Source organism: Mustela lutreola, chromosome 7 (assembly GCF_030435805.1).
Source record: "Mustela lutreola isolate mMusLut2 chromosome 7, mMusLut2.pri, whole genome shotgun sequence".
Taxonomy (NCBI): Eukaryota; Metazoa; Chordata; class Mammalia; order Carnivora; family Mustelidae; genus Mustela; species Mustela lutreola.
In genome coordinates, this window is record NC_081296.1 from 14432243 (window position 1) to 14451588 (window position 19346).

The window sequence follows — 19346 nt, forward strand, 5'->3', positions numbered from 1 at the left end:
GTTAACATCTGTACAAAGAAGCCGTGAGATTCACAGTTGACAAACTGCTTTTTTCAGTGATGCCTCAACACAGATGTGAGAAGCAGTATATTCATGGTTAGAAAGAGGAAGTTTTATTGTTCTTGTTTTCTCACTTGGGTGCGAATTTGCACAGCACTTTTCATTCTCTAGGTGGTCTGGTCTATGTTAAATCTCAGGGCTAATCCCCCTCCTACAGACACAGATTTTTCACTCATTCGTCTGTTTCTTCTCTGCTGTTCATTCAGTCATTTATTAAGCTTGTGCAGTGTGGTAGGCATTCTGCTAGATGCTGGGAGTATGAAGATGAGTGGAATGTGTTCCTGCCAGATGTGTTGCTTCGGAGGGAAGACAGAGTAGAGATAAGGGGTCAGAACAGTGTTGTTGAGGTACTATGGGAGTAGAGAAGGAAAGGTGCTCAGCTCCGTGATGCAAGGGGAAGATGCTCTCCTTTCTGGCACTCCAAGGGGCCTGGGCAGGTTGTAGATTTGGTTTAGGTTATGATAGAATGCTGTGTTTGGGATGGGGTTGTATAGAATGTACTTTAGTTTTTGTTTTTGTTTTTGTTTTTTTTTTAGAATGAATTTATGCGTGTGAGAGAGTGAGGAAGAATGTGCACACGCACAGGCAGGGAGAGGGAGCACACAAGTAGCAGGCAGAGGGAGAAGCAGGCTCCCCCATGAGCAAGGAGCCTCATGTGGACTCTATCCCAGGACCCTGGGATCGTGACCCGAGCTGAAGACAGCTGATTAACTGACTGAGCCACCCAGGCACTCTGTGCTTTAGTTTTGATGATTCAGAGTTAAATCTGGAATGATTGAAACTAATTACATGCCATGAACATTACAGTCTTTTACGGTTAAAGGTCTGGTAATCTTTCTGATAATATTCCTTTCTTCTTAATGCAACTGAATAAAAACAAGACTTTAATTTTCAAAAATTACCATCTGACTTTTTAAAAGATTTTATTTATTTATTTGATAGAACAAGGGTACAAGTAAGCAGAGCAGCAGCAGAGGGAGAGGGAGAAGCAGGCTCCCCACTGAGCCCGGAGCCAGATACCGGCTCCTTCCCAGGACCCTGGGATCATGACCTGAGCCAAAGGCAGGTGGTTAACTGACTGAGCCACCCAGGCACCCTGCCTCTATTATTTTTTTAAATTGAAATATATTTGACATATACTGTGTAAATTTAAGGTGTACAGCACATTACTTTGATACATTTATTTGTAAAAAGATGGTCGTCATTGTCATGATAATTAAACACCTCTATCAGCATTACATAATGACCCTTTGTTTGTAATGGTTGGAATCTTAAAGTTCCAGTCTCCTAGCAAGGTTGATGATAGTAATACGATATTATTGTCTGTGTTCACTCGACTATGCATTAGATCTCTGGGGTTATTTATTACTGCAGGTTTGTATCCTTAAACAACATCTGTCCCGTTCCCCCAGTTCCAGGTAACTGTTGTTTTACATTCTGTTTTTCTGAATTTGGCTTTTTCAGATTCCGCATGTAAGTGACACCATAGTGCACTTGTTTTCTCTCTCTGACTTTTCTCACTTAGCATAATATGCTTAAGGTTCATCCATGTTGGAGTTTGACATCTTTAAAAGAAATGATAAGGGGGTGCCAGGTTGGCTCAGCTGGTTAACGACTGCCTTCGGCTTAGGTCAAGATCCTGGAGTCACAGGATCTTGGGCTCCCTGCTCCGCAGGAAGGAAGCCTGCTTCTCCCTCTGACCCTCCCCCTCTCATTCTCTCTCTCTCTCCCAGTGCAGAGTACTGACCACTATATGATCATGGCCTCATTCTTTCTCTCTCAAATAAATAAAATCTTAAAAAAAAAAGGGGGAATGATAGGTTATAGCTATCCTTTTTCAAAGGTTTTGACCAGTGAGATTTGTTTTGGTATGATTTCAAATTCGTTGATAAGCATATTCATGGTTCCTTCTCTGACAGTTACTCTTTTATACTCTTGGTCTAATGGCTCTGTTTTTAGCCAGGAGGAGCTCATGCAGGTTGGATTTGAGTCTTTTTGACACAATCCTAGTTGTAGCTCATAGCCTTTTGCTTTCTGGAATAAAATGTTCACATTCATCTTGTACATTTCCTGCCCCACAGCAGGAGTCAGCCATACATCAACCAAGTTCTTCATACTGCTTTATTGTAAAGTGGAATTTGGAGACCTCAGACTGTGACTTGTGACTGTACTAGACATCAGTGGACAGAATTAGGAAATTCGTTGGTTTTTTTTTAGGAAATTTATTTGTTTTTAAAGATAAAGAATACATCATAAATTTTTTTCAGTTAAACAATACAAGATAGATACTTTATTTGACCTCAATGGTCTTATACCCATACTAAGAATTCCACTTCTTAACTTCACCAACCTACTTAAAACTCCACACACAATCCTAGTAGTAATAGTGCCTAGATTACTATCAGCAATGTGAATTATAAAAACAGAGTAAGGGTAAAATTCTTTAATGGTAATTTTTTTTTTGGTTTTTAAAGGTATATTCCACTAGAAATGGATGAGTCTTAAAGTACTTTGAGATAGTTTTTCTTACTTGTGGCTAGATAGAATGGTTTATTTTATTTATATTAGTCACCAGGCAGTACATCATTAGTTTTTGATGTAGTGTTCCATGATTCATTGTCTATGTATAACACCCAGTGCTCCATGCAGTACATGCCCTCCTTAATATTCACCACCAGGCTCACCACCCCCCACCAAACCCTCAGTTTGTTTCTCGGAATCAACAGTCTCTCATGGTTTGTCTCCCCTGCTTCCTTCTCCTGATGTCCTCCATGTTATTTTTTATATTCCACATAAAAGTGAAACCATATAATAATTGACTTTCTTTGCCTGACTTATTTTACTCAGCATAATCTCCTCCAGTCCCATCTATGTTGATGCAAAAGTTGGGTATTGATCCTTTCTGATGGCTGAGTAATATTCCATTGTGTATATGAACCACATCTTCTTTATTCATTCATCTGTTGAAGGGCATCTCGACTCTTTCCACAGTTTGGCTATTGTGGTCACTACTGCTGTGAACATTGGGGTACAGATGGCCCTTCTTTTCACTACATCTGTATGTTTGGGTAAATACCCAGTAGTGCAATTGCCGGGTCCTAAAAGTTGGCTTTGCTTAATTTTGCTTCATAATTACTTGTAATATTTGTAGAGTTCCAAAGGCAAACCTACAAAGCCTGCTGTGTTCAAAGATATCTAGTATCTTTGCTCATCCCCTTCATTCTAGTCCTTCTTTCCTTTAGGTAATAATAATTACCAGTTTTAAAATTCTTAATGTTTACCTTTCCTTTATTTTTTTAATTTTAAAAACATAAGCCAAATGTATTTTAACTTTTTTGCTGTCTCCTTCTTCCTATGTCAGCAGCATGCCATACACATTTTTCTGTGCCTTACATTTTTCACTTACATTGAGGAACACTCCGCAGAGGGTTATGAAGCTCTTCCTCTTCCTCTTTTACAACTGTGCCGTCCTCCAGTGTGGGTCTGCAGCGGAATGTAGTCAGCGCAGCCCCCAGTGGTAGACAGTTAGCTTGTTTCAGACTTCTAGAAATAGTGCTTCATTGAAAATCCTTGAGCATTCTTCTTCGAGGTAGAGTCCTGAAAGTGGGATTGTTAATGGTGTAAAGAATTGTCCTTGCTCAGAAGAAAAGGTACTTCAATATTTTATAGTGTATGGTTAAAGCTTTCATGTGGATAAACATACGTATTTCTCCTTCCCTTTTTTAAAATTTGGATAGAAAACACAGTTACCGTAAGCACTTTATCATGTTAAGTGCACTTTTACAACAGTTTGTAAAGGGGTACAAAGCTTCCATCTGATGCTAATCTTAATTTAACTAGTCTCGTCCTGTTAGCTTACTAGGTTTGTATGTTGTGAGAAAGAGGGCTTCAGTGACCCATACTTGTTTCACACGCACGCGCGTGTGTGTGTAAATATTATTCCACTGTCGTTCTTTCTTTCTAGTTTCCTGTGTTCAGGTTGAAATGCCCAGTAGAGCGGTGTTTGCCCTGTGGTTAACATTCTGAATCAGGCGAAAGCTGTGAGTGGTCCCAGCTAGGTGGCAGGAGGTGAAAATACCAGATCCCTCCATGCCTTCTTAATGGTCTTACGTCTTTCCTGTTTTTGTTTTTGTGTTCCCAGTAACACTGCTCTCTCTCTCACAGTCTTCTGATGCCTCCAATTCTCTGTCTCTTCAAATCGAGTAACATCATTATTTTTAAATTTGCAGATGGATTCTGACCAGGAACTACAAGGCTCTTGCCAAAGGGACAAGAGGTAGCACATCCGGTTTCCTGAATATTGTGATGGAGTTGAAAAAGTGCTGTAACCACTGCTACCTGATCAAGCCCCCCGAGGAGAACGAGCGAGAGAATGGGCAGGAGGTTCTTCTGGTGCGTGGCTACCTTGTTTGTAGTTAAGTTCTCAAATACTCGGGTGTCGTAGATGCTCTTTACCAGAGCCCTTTGCTCCTTTGGTGACTCTTCAAGGAGCATCAGAAGAAGCTTTGAAAAGAGGTGAGGAAAGTTCACTGGGAAAACCGTGGAAAGTAGGCGGTCGCAGATGCCAGGTAAAGAGCATGTCAGGAATTGTCAGCCAGACTGCAGGGGGCTTCCCCAGGCTGAAGAGTAATTGTGAAGCTAGGAACTCTTAGCAGTTGAGGGCAGATTCAAGTACAGGTTTGAGTGTGATGATTGGAATGTCTTTTCAATCTCCAGTCCCTGATCAGGAGCAGTGGGAAGCTGATTCTGTTAGATAAACTGCTGACAAGACTTCGAGAAAGAGGCAACAGAGTCCTTATTTTCTCCCAGATGGTCAGAATGTTGGACATCCTGGCCGAGTACTTGACGATCAAGCACTATCCTTTCCAGGTAAGGATGCTCAGTGATTTTAATCCCTCCCTGTTTCCCTCCCTCCAGGTTGAATGCTTTGCTTGCTCAATTACCCTAAAGTTGGGAGACAAGTTTTCTGGCTGGAGCAAATTGAGCCGAAGATTCCAGGGCAGTGTTTATATTTACATCCATACCGTTAAGCACCTATAATGAAAGTGGTCATGTGAGGTCATTCTGTTTTTCAGGGTACAGTAAGAGAATGGATAAGAGAGGAAAAGCAGACGAGAAAGGATGTTAGATGGTGTCTTCCAGCTCTAAGTCTGGGGTAGGAGGAGAGAAGAAGGAGGTGTGGACCTAATCCCAGAAGCCCAAATCCTAGGAAGAAAGAGAGGTGATAGTTCTGTGCATTCACCTCAGGGCAAGCTGACCCTGGCTGTGAGGCTGGGAACCCAGCAGGGCTGTGCACGTGAAAGCTTTCTGGGCCCTGAAGCTGGGGATGTGGCCCCCTTGTCTCTGTAGGATTGTTACTGTGGATTTTCATCTTCACTCCGTTGTCTCCTACAAGATAAGGAGAAAAACAAGATAAGGGGGAAATGAGTTTCTGCAACACAGTATTTTTTCTGGGTGTTAGACTGTGTGAAAATTCTCTCTGGTTTATTTATGGATGTGTATGCTGTTTATCTTGACTTTGTGCATAACATTTTTATAGTGCTTTGATTTTTAAGATTGACTTAATATTTTTTCTATGAGCGGTTGGACTGTTTAGCCTACTTACGTAATTACATGCCGGTATTGAAGAAACTGGGGGTCAGTGAGTCTCTCCTGAGAAGGCCAAGCTTTAAACTCGCTAACAGATTGTCTTTTTAAAATGCCCTGAAAGGCATTGTCCTATCCATAATACCTTATGTAGTCTTTCAGAAGCTGACTTAGAATATGGTTTGATACTATGGTTATTTTAGGAATAAAAACAAAAACAATGGATGCCTGGGTGGCTCAGTGGGTTAAGCCTCTGCCTTCAGCTCAGGTCATGATCTCAGGGTCCTGGGATGGAGCCCCACATCGGGCTCTCTCAGCGGGGAGCCTGCTCCCCACCCCGGTGCCTTCCTCTCCATCTACTTTTGATCTCACTCTCTCTCTGTCAAATAAATAAAATCTTTAAAAAAACAAAAACAAAATAAAAACCCAGTCCACTGCCAGAAGATTATTGTCTCTCAGTGCCCGGAGCTCTGTGAGCTTTTCAGGTCAGACTAATCAGTTGATACTAAGTAAAATAAGAATGCATAGCTTTCCTCTGTGGGGGATATTTGGCTGGAGTCCACTTGGGTCTGTCATGTCCGCTGTCTCCTAATAATGGGAATATTAAAAGAAAGGTGTTTGGGTTTTCTCATACTGAATACAGGCTATGAACTACCATTTAAACATATCTTTGGGTTGAGGCTCTGAGTAGAGCTGGTAGAAAGACGAAAGGGGGTTCCCTGGTGTGATTTGACTTGTGTTCAGGTGGGCCTGGGTCTGGTCTGAGCTCAGAGCTCAGAGCTCTGAGATGGGGAGAGGTAGGTCCTTCTACAGATGATGTCCCCAGCCACTTGCCGTCACTGGGCAGATGACATCACCTCTTGCGTCAGTTTTGCCTTCTGTAAAATGAGGTATTTTGTTCATCTCAAGATGTGATTGTAAGGGGAACACATGTAAAAGTGATTTTAAAGAGTAAGAAGTAAGCACTTCATATGTACACCACGTAGCTAATGATTCTCAAGTATTTATTTGACACGTGGTTTTCCATGGTGACGTTGTTTGGGACCTAGAACTGACATATAACTCTAATAAAATATAACTAGTAAATGCCAGAGGCTTTCTTAAATATGCATTTTGGTTAAACACTTTGCTCTGATTGCAGAGTGTATTTTTTGGAAAAGCTGGAATATACGATCGACTTGATTTTTACACAATGTTATGGCAGAATGTTTCCAAGCTTAGGTAACTGATTTTTTGGTCTGTGTAGCACTTAATAACTGTGCAACTTATAGTCACATTAGTTAAGAAGGATCATTTTCTGCATGAGCTAATTATTAGGTGAGCAGTGGTACGGTGACCTAATCTCCGTCCCTACAGATATAGAAGCAAACATCATTTTTGAGGACAGTGTGGGCCATCTTTTCGCTACAGGTCCTAGCAGTCATTCTGGTCCTTGGATAAACCTAGATAGCCCTTTGAGTCAGAAGCTTCTGACCTTGAGTTTGTAACTGGAGAGCTTGGGCAAATAGGATATGCTGCCTAAGCACGGTCTCTAGACCGCACGTTGCCAGTGCATTCCGGTTATTTTTACTAAGTGGGTGTTGGAGCGATAAAGGTTGCAAGTCTGGTGTTCTGTTCTGAATATAGCTGATCTTCCTGCCTTATGATTTTCTTGTGGTCTATTTTTACAGCGTCTGGATGGTTCCATCAAGGGAGAAATCCGAAAACAGGCACTGGACCACTTCAATGCAGATGGGTCTGAGGTACACCATGCATGGCTTTATTGTTTGGGCAGTGTGGGCTCTGTATCCAGGGGAAAGCCTTTCTGGCTTAATGTATTTCGTCTCAGAAACAGTTCACGGTGAAGTTCTCCTGCTTTGGGAAGGAAATAAGAAATCACTAATATAAAAGATGCTTCTTAATTTTATTGTTTGTTATTCCAGAAAAGCATACGCATGCTTTTGTTGATCTGCCCTGGCCTGAATTAGTGGCAGAGTAGTTCTTATAGCAGCTGAGTGTTCCCTGGTGGCTTCCAGATCCCTAAATTTCCGGGCCTGCGAGAGCAGCAGGGCAGGAGTTGGGAAGGCTGGCCAGTAGGATTGTAGGATTAATTTTGACATGTATGTTACATCAGAAGGTTCTGAGCTGTACTTTTTTGGTGACTGAGGCTTGAAAAGTATGTTGGCCATGTCTCAGTTGTGTTGGATTGCTGGTACGATTGATAACAACTTAAGTTCCACTGTCCAGCTTGGATTTTCATTCTAAAATGGGTTTTAAGGCACATATACAAGGGGTGCTTAGGAAAAGTGAGAAACCATGGTGACATTGTAGTTGGTGCATATCAAACTGAGAAATGCTATGGGAGTTGAGAGATATGGGGAAGAAGAGGTTGCGCAGAGATAACGCTGCAGGACCGTGTGTGGGTCAGGGCAGCAGTGGAGAGAGCCAGAAGTAGAGCTAGTGTTTTGGGTACAACATGAGCGCTTCTGGAGCCTGGGCCACTGCTTCGTATGTAGATGAACAGACCTCACGTTCTGCTTTCTGAAGAGCTTTAAAAACTCTGTCTGTTACTCCAGAATGGTGGTACGTCTTCTGCCTCTAGAAATGCACATGGTCCCACTTCAGCTGTAGCATTCTGGCTTCTTTAACCTTAAATGTTCGTTCTTCTTGCGGAGCTTTGGCTATGAATCTGGACAGAACTGAGGCTCTGAAGAGTTCAGGAGAAGAGGAGTTGAATTACTGAAGACTGCTCACCCTTTAATTCCTGTCCCTTCGTTTTCTCCTCTGTTTCCTCCTGTAAAATCATAATTCCAGTACCTGCTGTGGGATTAAATGCAGTGACCAGCACACAGCAAGCACTAGCCTCATTGCCTGGTACACTGTGAGCATTCAGTAAATGCTAACTAGTTTTATTATTTAGTATTTATTGAAACTGGTTTTGTGTTCCCTATTCTTAGTTTAAAAAATGGTGTGAATGTTTCATATTGCCCTCTCTCAGAGAAACACTATTAAAGCTGTCTTTTCTCTATAATTCTCAATTCTCCGCCCCATAGCTATTTATAGAATACAGGTTCTCTACTATTAGTCTGCACATCTGAGCCTTTTTTATTAAGAAAAATTAAATACTTTATCATCGGGGGAAATACTGTATTCATCATTAGAAAATTTAGGAGATAGTGAAGAGTACAAAGAAGAAAAATTGCACAATCCCCCCCCATCCCAGAGACAACTTTTGCTGTTCACATCATTTGGGTGTGTTTCCATTCATAATTGCTTATTTCTCTGTATATTCACCTAATTAGAGTCATTCTGTATGTAGTTTTGTTATGACTTCATATGCAAGATTCTGTAAGCATTTTTCCCATGTCATTAAAGATTTAAAAAAAAAATTTTAGTTTCTAATATTTCCTCATGCTTGTACCATTTTTTTAACCCAATGATTAAACCTAATCCCTTGTGTGTTAAGAGTGTATGAGCTTTCTAAAAAGCATTTTAAAAATCTGCACTGCACTAGATTTCCCAAAGCAGTTTATTTTCATTCTGTTTGTGTATGAATATTTTCATGTCACTCTCAGCAGCATTGCATTTCATGGAGTTTGTTTTCAATTTGATAATAGACACAAATAACATCTTATAACTCACATTATCTTTGGTAAAGAGTGACAGTGAAGGGGTACCTCGGTGGCTTAGTCGGTTGAGCATCTGACTCTTGGTTTCGGCTCAGGTCATGATTTCAGGATCCTGGGATCGGGCCCCACATTGGGCTCCATGCTCAGAATCTCCCTGAGCTCATCCATTTCCTTCTGACCCACCTCCCTCAAATAAATAAATCTTAAGGTTTAAAAAAAAAAAAAAAAGAGTGACAGCAAAAATTGTTTATATGATTTTTCAGACCCCAGATTTTATTTGGTTTAGGTATCTCATTCTCAGGTGTCAAACTGCTTACTTCTAGGCTTCTGTAATTTAGTGTGATGTCACTCTGTGTCTCTACCAAGGATCACAGAGTATATGTGCCTCCACATTTGTTTAAAGTTCTTCTGAGACCATTCTCCATTTTTCTTTCTGTGGCAGGATGCTGGTGAGTGTGACTTAGTTAGAACGTGGAGAGCTTTTCATTGTGTCTGCGTATCTTAAATACACCTACTGATCAAAGTGTAACACAGAACTACTAGCTTCTGAGCATCACTTGTGTGCCAAGGGTGTCACCTTTGACATACATGATCAAATTCCCTAAAAATAGAAACCTCTGTGGCTTTCTTTTCTTCTGGCTCCTATGACTTGCTCTGTGCCTCCTGCCCCATATTTGCTGAGCTGTAAGACGCAGGCAGGTGTACTGTGCCTGCTCAGTCTCTGTTGTTGCTGAGGAAACCGGAATATGTGAGAGCCCGAGTCTTTCCCACATGTGGCTCTTCGGCCACAGGTGCTCTGGTTTTCTGTGTGCATGTGCTGTGCTGGTCGAGAACCCCGTGCTTCCCGGCCGTCCCAGCACGCGATCTGTTAGTGCAGTGTTGGTGTGCTCCTTGCCCACCTAACAAGAAAGTGTCCTTGCTCACACCGACTACCTTACATGGTATGATCCACCTTTACCCAGAAAGTAAGTGTGTAGACAACTTGCTGGAATGATCCCCTTGCTAATTACGTTCTGGATTTTGTTAATTGCTTGTTAACACTTACTTTAGCCAGGAGAGAACACTAATTCTTTTGTTCTGGTCGACTTATCAGAATCAGCTTGACTCCTTTGTCCCCTGCACTGACTCTTTCCGCTTATGAAATTAAAATTCCCTCTGCCATCAAGTCCCTGGCTTTCTTGTAGCCTCCATCATATCTCACTTTTCTCCACACCTGCAGGGGTTTCCAGGTATAAGGGCTTATTGGACTGTGAAAGTGTTTCTGAGAAGGCCACTGCATAAAGTAGTGTATTGCATTGTGTACAGGACTTCTGTTTCCTGCTCTCGACAAGGGCTGGTGGCCTGGGAATCAATCTGGCTTCAGCGGACACAGTTGTCATCTTTGACTCCGACTGGAACCCCCAGAACGACTTGCAGGCACAAGCCCGAGCCCATAGAATTGGTCAGAAGAAGCAGGTTGGTGGAGAGACGCATATGGACATGGTTTGGGGGAATCAGAAAAGGGGGGGTGGTTATTTAGCTCTTTTAGGATGTTTGTAAAATGCTTCTTTCTTGTTTTGCTTTCATTTCCCCAAGGGTAGAGCCTGTCTGTTAACTAGTAAGAGAAGGTGTCTTTGGGGCTAAGAGGAAATTCCTAGGGAACTATTCTATTTTTCTGTTTGGAAATTATGTCACCAGTGACTTCCAGGTTTACCCCAAGAAAGAGAGATGATGAATAGATTTAGAACTGGAATGTTTTTCTATTTTAATGTGGATAAGTTGTTAAATAATCTAACATTGTTCCAAGGTGGTCTACTTTATTATATGTGAGAGTGTTAGCTCTGAGCTATGTTGGGGAAATACATGCTTGTTTCCTTCATGTGTGAATCTCAGAGTCTGCTGTAGTAGTGGGTAACTCCTAACTAAGTTTCATACTCTACCAAAGGTTTGGTTTGGTGAAACTTTATATCATGAAACTAATTATTCTTTAGCAAGATTTTTATCATTAGAATAGGCTGTAGTAACAGTTTTTTTGAGGCGGTTTTATTTAAGACTATAACCTGTTACAGTAAAAATATTAAGCCGCCTTTTGGATGAATGGCTTATAGTCATTTCTGGTAGAAGAGAAATAAGTTCTTATTTTTCCTCTTGGTTTTAGATAGAGGTAATTTTTTTTTTGGTGATCAGGTATAAACATAACATTTCTTTCTTCTACAGGTAAATATTTACCGCTTGGTTACAAAGGGGACTGTGGAGGAGGAGATCATCGAACGGGCCAAAAAGAAGATGGTATTGGACCATCTGGTGATTCAGCGTATGGATACCACTGGCCGGACGGTTCTGGAAAACAACTCAGGAAGGTCCAAGTAAGTTCTAGAAAGGTGGAAGAGGTGGTCAGATCCAAGTCAGTTTTACATCAGCATTTGATAGAATTCGTCCTTCTAATAGGATTCTCTATAATTGACGTTATCTATTAGTTACCTAGAAGAGGCCAGGCCAAGACCACAAGAGGATGTCATTTTCATTTTATCGTGCTTTCCCTGTTTTTTCTTTTTTGCTTCTCAACCCTGTGCTCTCAGCTCTCCTTCCTCCTTGGCCTTCTCTCTTGCCTTTCTTTTGGCTCCGCATGTGACATTCGACACAGCAGCAGTGGCGGGTGTGTGTCCTTCCTTAGGCTTTCAGCCCAGTGCAGAGTTGCCTTGAAGGTATCAGTAGCAAGAATCTGCCAGATGGAGTTGGTGACTCTTTTCTTACTACTGGTAAAAATGTTTGTGTGGAGATTACTTTTCCAGTTGGAAACAGAAGGGTGTAGAAGGAAAATAGTCAGGTTTCAGTTGACTTTATTTAGAAGCACGGCTATTTCTCTGACCGAGTTCACATTTTGACCACACTGTTCAGTGTCTTCTGCGGCAGTCCTGAAGCTGTGTCACAGGTAGAAATCAAATGAGCCCTTCCCTAAATCCATTCAAAAGCAACCTAAATGGTAAAAGCTTCAGACCAGAGTTGAGAAGGTTGAAAATTCTTGGTGAATGATAACTTCCTGAGTCAAAAGACAAAGAGCAAAGAACTCTCCGCTTTCATGTTGCTAATTAAGTTTCTTGCTTGATTGTGTAATAGATGAGCCATCAGGAAAACAATTCATTCCACTAGGTTAGGTTTACCATCACAGACTCATCATGGGGATTAAAAAAAAATGAAATCTTTGAGAGATCATTTTTCTTGGGGCAGAATTTATGTTTTCACTAGTGATTTCACCGGTTTATGAGGGGTGGCTATTTTATAGTGGAACTTGATGGTGGTTATTTGACATTCCTGAGAGATTACAACTACCTTTTTTTTCTATAGCTCAAATCCTTTTAATAAAGAAGAGCTGACAGCTATTTTGAAATTTGGAGCAGAGGATCTCTTCAAAGAACTGGAAGGGGAGGAGTCAGAGCCTCAGGTAATTAAGAACGAGGAAAAAACTTTTTTTTCTTTAAAGGTTTTAATTATTTGACAGAGAGAAATCACAAGTAGGCAGAGAGGCATGCAGAGAAAGAGGAAGCAGGCTCCCCGCTGAGTAGGGAGCCCGATGCAGGACTCATTCCTAGGACCCTGAGATCATGACCTGAGCTGAAGGCAGAGGCTTAACCCACTGAGCCACCTAGGCGCCCAGAAAAAACTTGTTTGACAAGTATTTGTGAGAGTCTCAGTGTCTCTGGAAGCAGATGCTGAGTCTGTGTTAGAGGCTTTCGTAAAGAACAGTAATTACTTGAAGGATATAGTTTTTTTAACCCAAGTACTGTTTTAGGTGGATGGGATCCCGGGAAAGAAATTTGGTTCATTTACATCGAGTGTTTTCAGTCCATACTGATGACTGTTGCCTCTTCACCATATTGTATTGTTGGTGTCCCTTAGGAAATGGACATAGATGAAATTTTGCGCTTGGCTGAAACCAGAGAGAACGAAGTGTCAACAAGTGCAACAGATGAGCTTCTGTCACAGTTTAAGGTATGGAACTCACTGTGGGAGGGGGTCCTCAGCACCGATTCGTTAACTAGCAACCACTGATGTCTGCGAGTACTTCCTGCACGCAAGGCGCTCTGCTTTTCCTTTACCTGACTCGGCTCCTTTCTTTCTCGTCCTGAGTTCCAGGAGTGTTATGAGTGTAGACGTAATCTTCTACGTGGAGGTAATCGCTGACGTGCTCTGTCCTGCCCAGAGTCAGGGGATAGAGGAAAAGTTAGCGAAGAGGGAAGAATGTGCCTCCATGGGACAGGTGGAGACCCAGATGGTTCAGAGCTCTGGGAAGCGTGGACAGTGTTGTGGAAGAGACAGTGATAGAATCAGCTGACAAAGAGGGGTCAGAGGCAGAAAGCAGAAGGTGGCAGTAAGCACTTGCTGACTTGGTGTTTTGTGTGTGTGTGTGTGTGTGTGTGTGTGCTGTTTTAAAGGCTATTATGGGTAGTATCTGATATAACAAAATTAAATGAGATCAGGACTAAGTGCAGAAGATGGGGACCAGATGAAGAGGAGGTGGCAGCATTGAGTGTGGTGGAGGTAATTTAAAAGCTCATAAAAAGTACAGTGAAGGTGATGTATGAGGATAGAAGAGTCAAGCAAGGAAAGGGTTTTGAAAGATGTTATAATGTCTCCAGGTTGAGGAGAGAGCTTGAGAATAGGGGGAGATTGGAGGTTTTAAGGCAAGGAGGAAAATTTGATAGTACATTGCCTTAGAAGAGACTGGAAGGGATGTAATAAAGACAGGTGGCGCAGTTGGCCTTCAAATGAAAAAGGGAAGTACACTTTAGGGAATAGGAGGGGAGAGAGTTGTGGGATTCCTTCCTTCGTGACCATAATTCCTAGTAAGCAAGTAAAGTAGAAATGATTTAGGACAGCCAGGGGTTGTGCCGGGTAGGAGGAACATGATAGGGAGTGAGCTGTATTTGGAAGGTAAGACTTCATGTTGGAGCTGCTCAGCAGGGTCCTATGACTTTCTCCAGCAAGTACATGAGGTCAGAGGGACTGATCATTTCATGGTCCCAGCGTGGTCCCAAGATGGGTTTGAGAGACTAAGGAGAGTCAAACTGGCAAGGATTTCCCGATCTCAGGTGAGAATATGGTTGAAAGAATTGGCATGGGTTCGTTCTGTATGGGTTAGAGAAGCAGGAGAGACCTGAAGGTTCCAGTAATGGTTAAGTTCAGTAGATTCTGTAGGATTGAGGGAGACATGAGTGAGGTGTTGGAAGGAAGCAGTACGAGGTCCAAGGTTGGCTACAGTTAGAAGTCGTCTCAGAGGAAGAACACAGAAGGAACTGTTGAATAGACCAGAGAACTCTAGGATCAGAGTCAGTGTGTTTGAGGTTTAAGGTGAATTACTACCTTTTCAAACAGACTCCACTTCCAGGACTGTTGCTCCCTTTTATTTTTTATTTTAAGATTTTATTTTTGTATTTGAGAGAGAGAGAATGAGCGGGGGAGGGACAAAAGGAGAAACAGACTTCCTGCTGCAGGGAGCTGAATTCTGGGCTCTGTCATCCCAGGAGCCTGGGATCCTGCCTGACCTGAGCTGAAGGCAGACATTTAACTGACTTAGCCACCCAGGTGTCCCTATTGCTCCCTTTTAAAGAGAAGTAATCTTCATGATAATGTTTTAGTCAGAATATTATATGATGACTTAGGTATAAAAATGTCTGCATATTGCAGGTTAATCGAAAGTGGTCAGCTGTTGACTTTTGCCTTGCTGAAGCTCTTTTGGCTGTTAATTTTAGCACCTGGTCAAGTGATTTAGTTCATAGTAGGAGTCTTCCTATCTAGGGGCTCTTTTATTTCTGGAGTGCTTCAGCTGAGTTGACTTTGTTTTTTCCACTAATCCTTTCTTTTTTTCCTTTTTCTCTTTTTTAAACTCTAACATACTGGAAACATAGCAAATTTTTTTTTGAGATAGCTTAAGATTATAGTTTTATTAAGTAAACATAACTAATAGTCATATTCCTTGCTGTGTGTATCAAGCCCTGTTACAACCGTAGGATGAATTGGGCATTATTTTATTCCTTTAGAGATAAGGAACCTGAGGCACAGACAGGTCAAGTAGATTTCCTAAGGTCACACATGTGGAATTGTGATCACATCCTGGCAGGTGGTCTGGCCTGTAGTGTGTGGCCCATTCTGCATGGGTAACCATTCTGCATCCTCTTCAGAAAAGTTCATTTCTCAACTGCGTGAACCACTAATGTATATATTTACATCATTTATGTCATTTTCATTTGGCTGTTTTAAAGGTCAGATCTAAAGTAATTATAAATACTAGTTAATTTAAGAGATTGTTCAAATGATTCATTTTCATAAAACAAAAAAATGTTTTCAATCTAAGAAATTACACCTGTTGTCTTTGTCTTAGAATTAAAAAAAAATCTGATTGTGAAGATCATAGTATCTGTGATGGAAATTAGAGTTAATTGTGGCCCAAAGTCATAAACTTATGACTTCACTGTCAGTTCCAAATGACTTTGAGGAATGGAAAATCCAAAAGCTCTTTGTACTTGATTGTACCCTTAAAGACTGTGTGGGAAGGAATAAAAAAGATGTGGAGCCCATGCCCAGGGCCTGCCCCCTACTGCTCATAAGCCGGTGGAGCTGGTAAATGTATTTGCGTGTAGCTGCAGGCTGAGTCTTTGAAATATATACACTTAGGTGCTTTTCTTTCTGGGATATACATATCTTTTCAGTACAGACTGATGCCAGGTAATAGGTATTTGGTATGTTGTAAATAGAGTATTCTTCTAGGTTTGTTTGAATTTTTTGCATTTTAAATTCTTATTTTGATTTCTAATAGTAGAGTACACTTCTGAGTGTATGAAATCATTACATACTTTTAGTTTCTGTACTTTTTTTTTTTTTTTTTTAGTTTCTGTACTTCTGATAAAAATGAGTAAGATAGGTAGTTGGCTACTGATTGCTAGGGCTTTTAGTTATGCATTGTTCCAAATGAGTGCTATTTAATAGCAATTTATAATTTAGAACTGTAACTTCATGATGGATTGGTATTAAGTATTCAGCATTTGATAATCTAATAAGTAAACCTAAATTTTCCAGTTAGTATATTTACTAGAAAATATGTATGATTTAACTTATAAGACCATTTTATCCTTATATCTGTTTCTCTAATTTTTAGTAATTTCTGATAAACTTGGGGTTTGGCAAGATATTTGGGGGGGTGGATAAGGGAGAGATTAGCAGAAAATTGATTATCTGATTGTATAACATCATAGGAATTCTGGTACTACCTATAGAGTCTTAGATTAAAAATTCTGGGTGAGTTGGTGTTTTTAGCAGATGGTGTTTGGGAAACAGGGAGATGTCAGAGTGAGTTGTCCATTTGTTTTCAGGTTGCCAACTTCGCAACAATGGAAGACGAAGAAGAGCTGGAAGAGCGTCCTCACAAGGACTGGGATGAGATCATTCCGGAGGAGCAGAGGAAAAAAGTAGAGGAGGAAGAGCGTCAGAAGGAGCTGGAAGAAATTTACATGCTTCCTCGAATTCGGAGTTCCACTAAAAAGGTGAGCGAGGGAGTTGGAAGATAAGAAAGGACCTCTTAGGTCGTAAAGGCTACAGTAGTGCTAATTACTCAAGGAAGAGGCTTCGCACTGTTACCTGGTCATGGGAGGCAGGAATTTTATAGCGAACCTAGCAGAGGAAGATAGAAAAATGTGGAGTGCCCGAATACACCCGTGAGACATTTGAGCTTTGTAAATTGGCTCTTGGTGAGATGAATGGATGGGATCTGAATTTGGCAAGACATTTGCATTTTGCTGTGGAAATCAGAACCTGTTTGGCACTAACTGACAGTGCCTTTGACTTTCAGAGCCAGCCTCTTTTTGCCTTTAAGTATCTGTGGCACTTGTTATAAATACTTACTAAGAAATTATATAACCACACACAAAAAACATACATATACTTCACAGCTTACAAAGCACTGTTACAAGCATGATCTCATTTGATTTTTGCAGCAACATTGAAGTAGGTTAGACTAAGTTTTATCAGCCAGTTTGTTAGACCTAGCAGATCCTGTTCACTAATGGTCGCTGGTATTGATTGAGCAGTAATTGTGTGCCAGGCGTAGTTGTGCTGTTACACTGTTGACTCATTTAATCTTCATGAAAACGCAAGTAATAGGTAGTTATCCCCATTTTACAAATGGAAAACCAAGGCACAGAGGGGTAACTTACCTAAGGAAGTAAACAAACCTACAATTCAAATACTTTTATTCCGTTTCACTTGTCATTACATTGCACTACGTCTGTGGAAGGTAACTGTCCCAAGCAGATGTTCCTTCTTTACAGGACACCTGCCTCCACATTGGATTTGTCCAGTATGATGAAAAGTTCTGAGTTCTAAAGAATTAAGATGGGCTGGTTTTAGTCCCTTGGACTCTTGCAGCTGGCCCGTGCTACAATGTGACTTTGCCTTTTCAGGCTCAGACAAATGACAGTGACTCTGACACTGAGTCTAAGAGGCAGGCGCAGAGATCCTCTGCCTCTGAGAGCGAGACGGATGACTCTGATGATGACAAGAAGCCGAAGCGCAGAGGGCGCCCCCGAAGTGTGCGGAAGGACCTTGTCGAGGGATTTACTGACGCTGAGATCCGAAGGTTGGTGGAGGGTCTGCTTGCTCTCTCTGGAGTGTGCGAGGAGGTCATGCTGCGAGAGGTGGGCTGATAGCGTTCCTGACATTGAAGACAGGGTGGGCAGGGGCTGGTACCTGCAAGGAAGGCAGGGGATGGAGTCATGCCCCAAGTCTTCAGAAGACTCTGCCCTGCAGGGTTTTCCTCACGTGAGCTCGCTCTCGCATTGCACAGCTCTTGTTTTTTTCCTGTTCTCTGGTTACTCTGAGCGATTTCACCAAAGTCCAGCCAAGGCAAAAGAGACAGTTGGAGGCAAACTTGGCCTGAGCCTTTACTTGTTTTTATTTAAGAATAGGAATACATACATGCAAACATACATAGAGACGCACACCTGTCTGTGTGTATTAAAGAAAGAGTGTGAATATAAAAAATTAAAATGGTACGGATAACGCTGCCCTCATACCCTTCGTCTCTGAAGTTCACTTCCTGTCAGTGTTAGTACTGATGCCAGTTTGGTGGTGGTTTGGTTTCTGAGCACCCAGAATACTGTTCTGCAGCCTTTTTCCTGCGTCTGATTGATTTTAGTATCTGATTGATGTAGTATCTTACTGTGTCTCTATGTACTGCACGTTGTTGGTATTTAATTCACACACATCACCCTCCGAAAAGATGTAAAATTGTTGCACTTTGCATGATATTTTTTATTTTAGGCTAAGAAAACAGTATGAAGGCAGCTTTCTGAGCCAATCCATATTGTAATTATATGAGATAGTCTTCTAGGTCAATGTGTTTTAAACTATGAAGTCTTTATTTTCCTCTAAACGTTACCATTGTTTGTTTTTTCTTGCTTTGTTTAATTTATTAGGGAAAAGTGTAAATATATACAAACATTGACAGATGAGGGTATTTACCCCCATACTTCCCATGTTGTCATCTTAACCATTCTGAATTTGTAGTCGGTCTTCTATGTAACATCCTCTTCCTTCTTACCCTCAGGATTATCTTCAAAAGGATATGTATTCTGCTGTAGGTGCACACAGTGTCCTGTTTTGTCTATTTCTCCCTCTGCTTTGGCCAGTTTTTGCCTTCTGTATTTGGGGGCTCTTGTTAGGTGCATGCATTTTATAGCTGATACGTCTTCTATCTGATGGATTGGCCCTTTTATCCTCATAAAATGTCCTTTTGTCTCCAGTAATAATTTTTGTCCTAAAGTTCATTTAAAAAATCTGGTATTAGTATAGCCACTTCAGGTCTCTTTTGGATATTGTATGCACATTATCTTTTTTATTTCAGTATGCCTGTCTTTGAGTCTGGCTTGTGTCTATTGCAGACAGTATGTAGTTCTATCATTTTTAAAAATCTATTCTTTCAGTCTCTTCCTTTTGAAGACTTTATTTATTTATTTGACAGAGATCACAAGTAGGCAGAGAGGCAGGCAGAGAGAGAGAGAGGAAGCAGGCTCCCCGCTGAGCAGAGAGCCCGATGCGGGGCTCGATCCCAGGACCCTGAGA

The 19346-nt window shown here is 41.3% G+C and overlaps 1 protein-coding gene across 2 annotated transcripts in view; it reads left to right on the forward strand.

The window, feature by feature from the left end:
* The window catches only part of CHD2 (chromodomain helicase DNA binding protein 2), a 138879-nt gene that overhangs the window by 74782 nt on the left and 44751 nt on the right, over positions 1 to 19346 (forward strand). For both annotated transcript variants that reach the window (XM_059180072.1, XM_059180071.1), the window contains 9 exons: positions 4290 to 4452; positions 4777 to 4929; positions 7317 to 7388; positions 10560 to 10709; positions 11451 to 11599; positions 12579 to 12675; positions 13131 to 13223; positions 16601 to 16771; positions 17687 to 17862. In XM_059180072.1, coding sequence (XP_059036055.1) covers positions 4290 to 4452; positions 4777 to 4929; positions 7317 to 7388; positions 10560 to 10709; positions 11451 to 11599; positions 12579 to 12675; positions 13131 to 13223; positions 16601 to 16771; positions 17687 to 17862 — 1224 coding nt within the window. The remainder of the gene's footprint in view (positions 1 to 4289; positions 4453 to 4776; positions 4930 to 7316; positions 7389 to 10559; positions 10710 to 11450; positions 11600 to 12578; positions 12676 to 13130; positions 13224 to 16600; positions 16772 to 17686; positions 17863 to 19346) is intronic.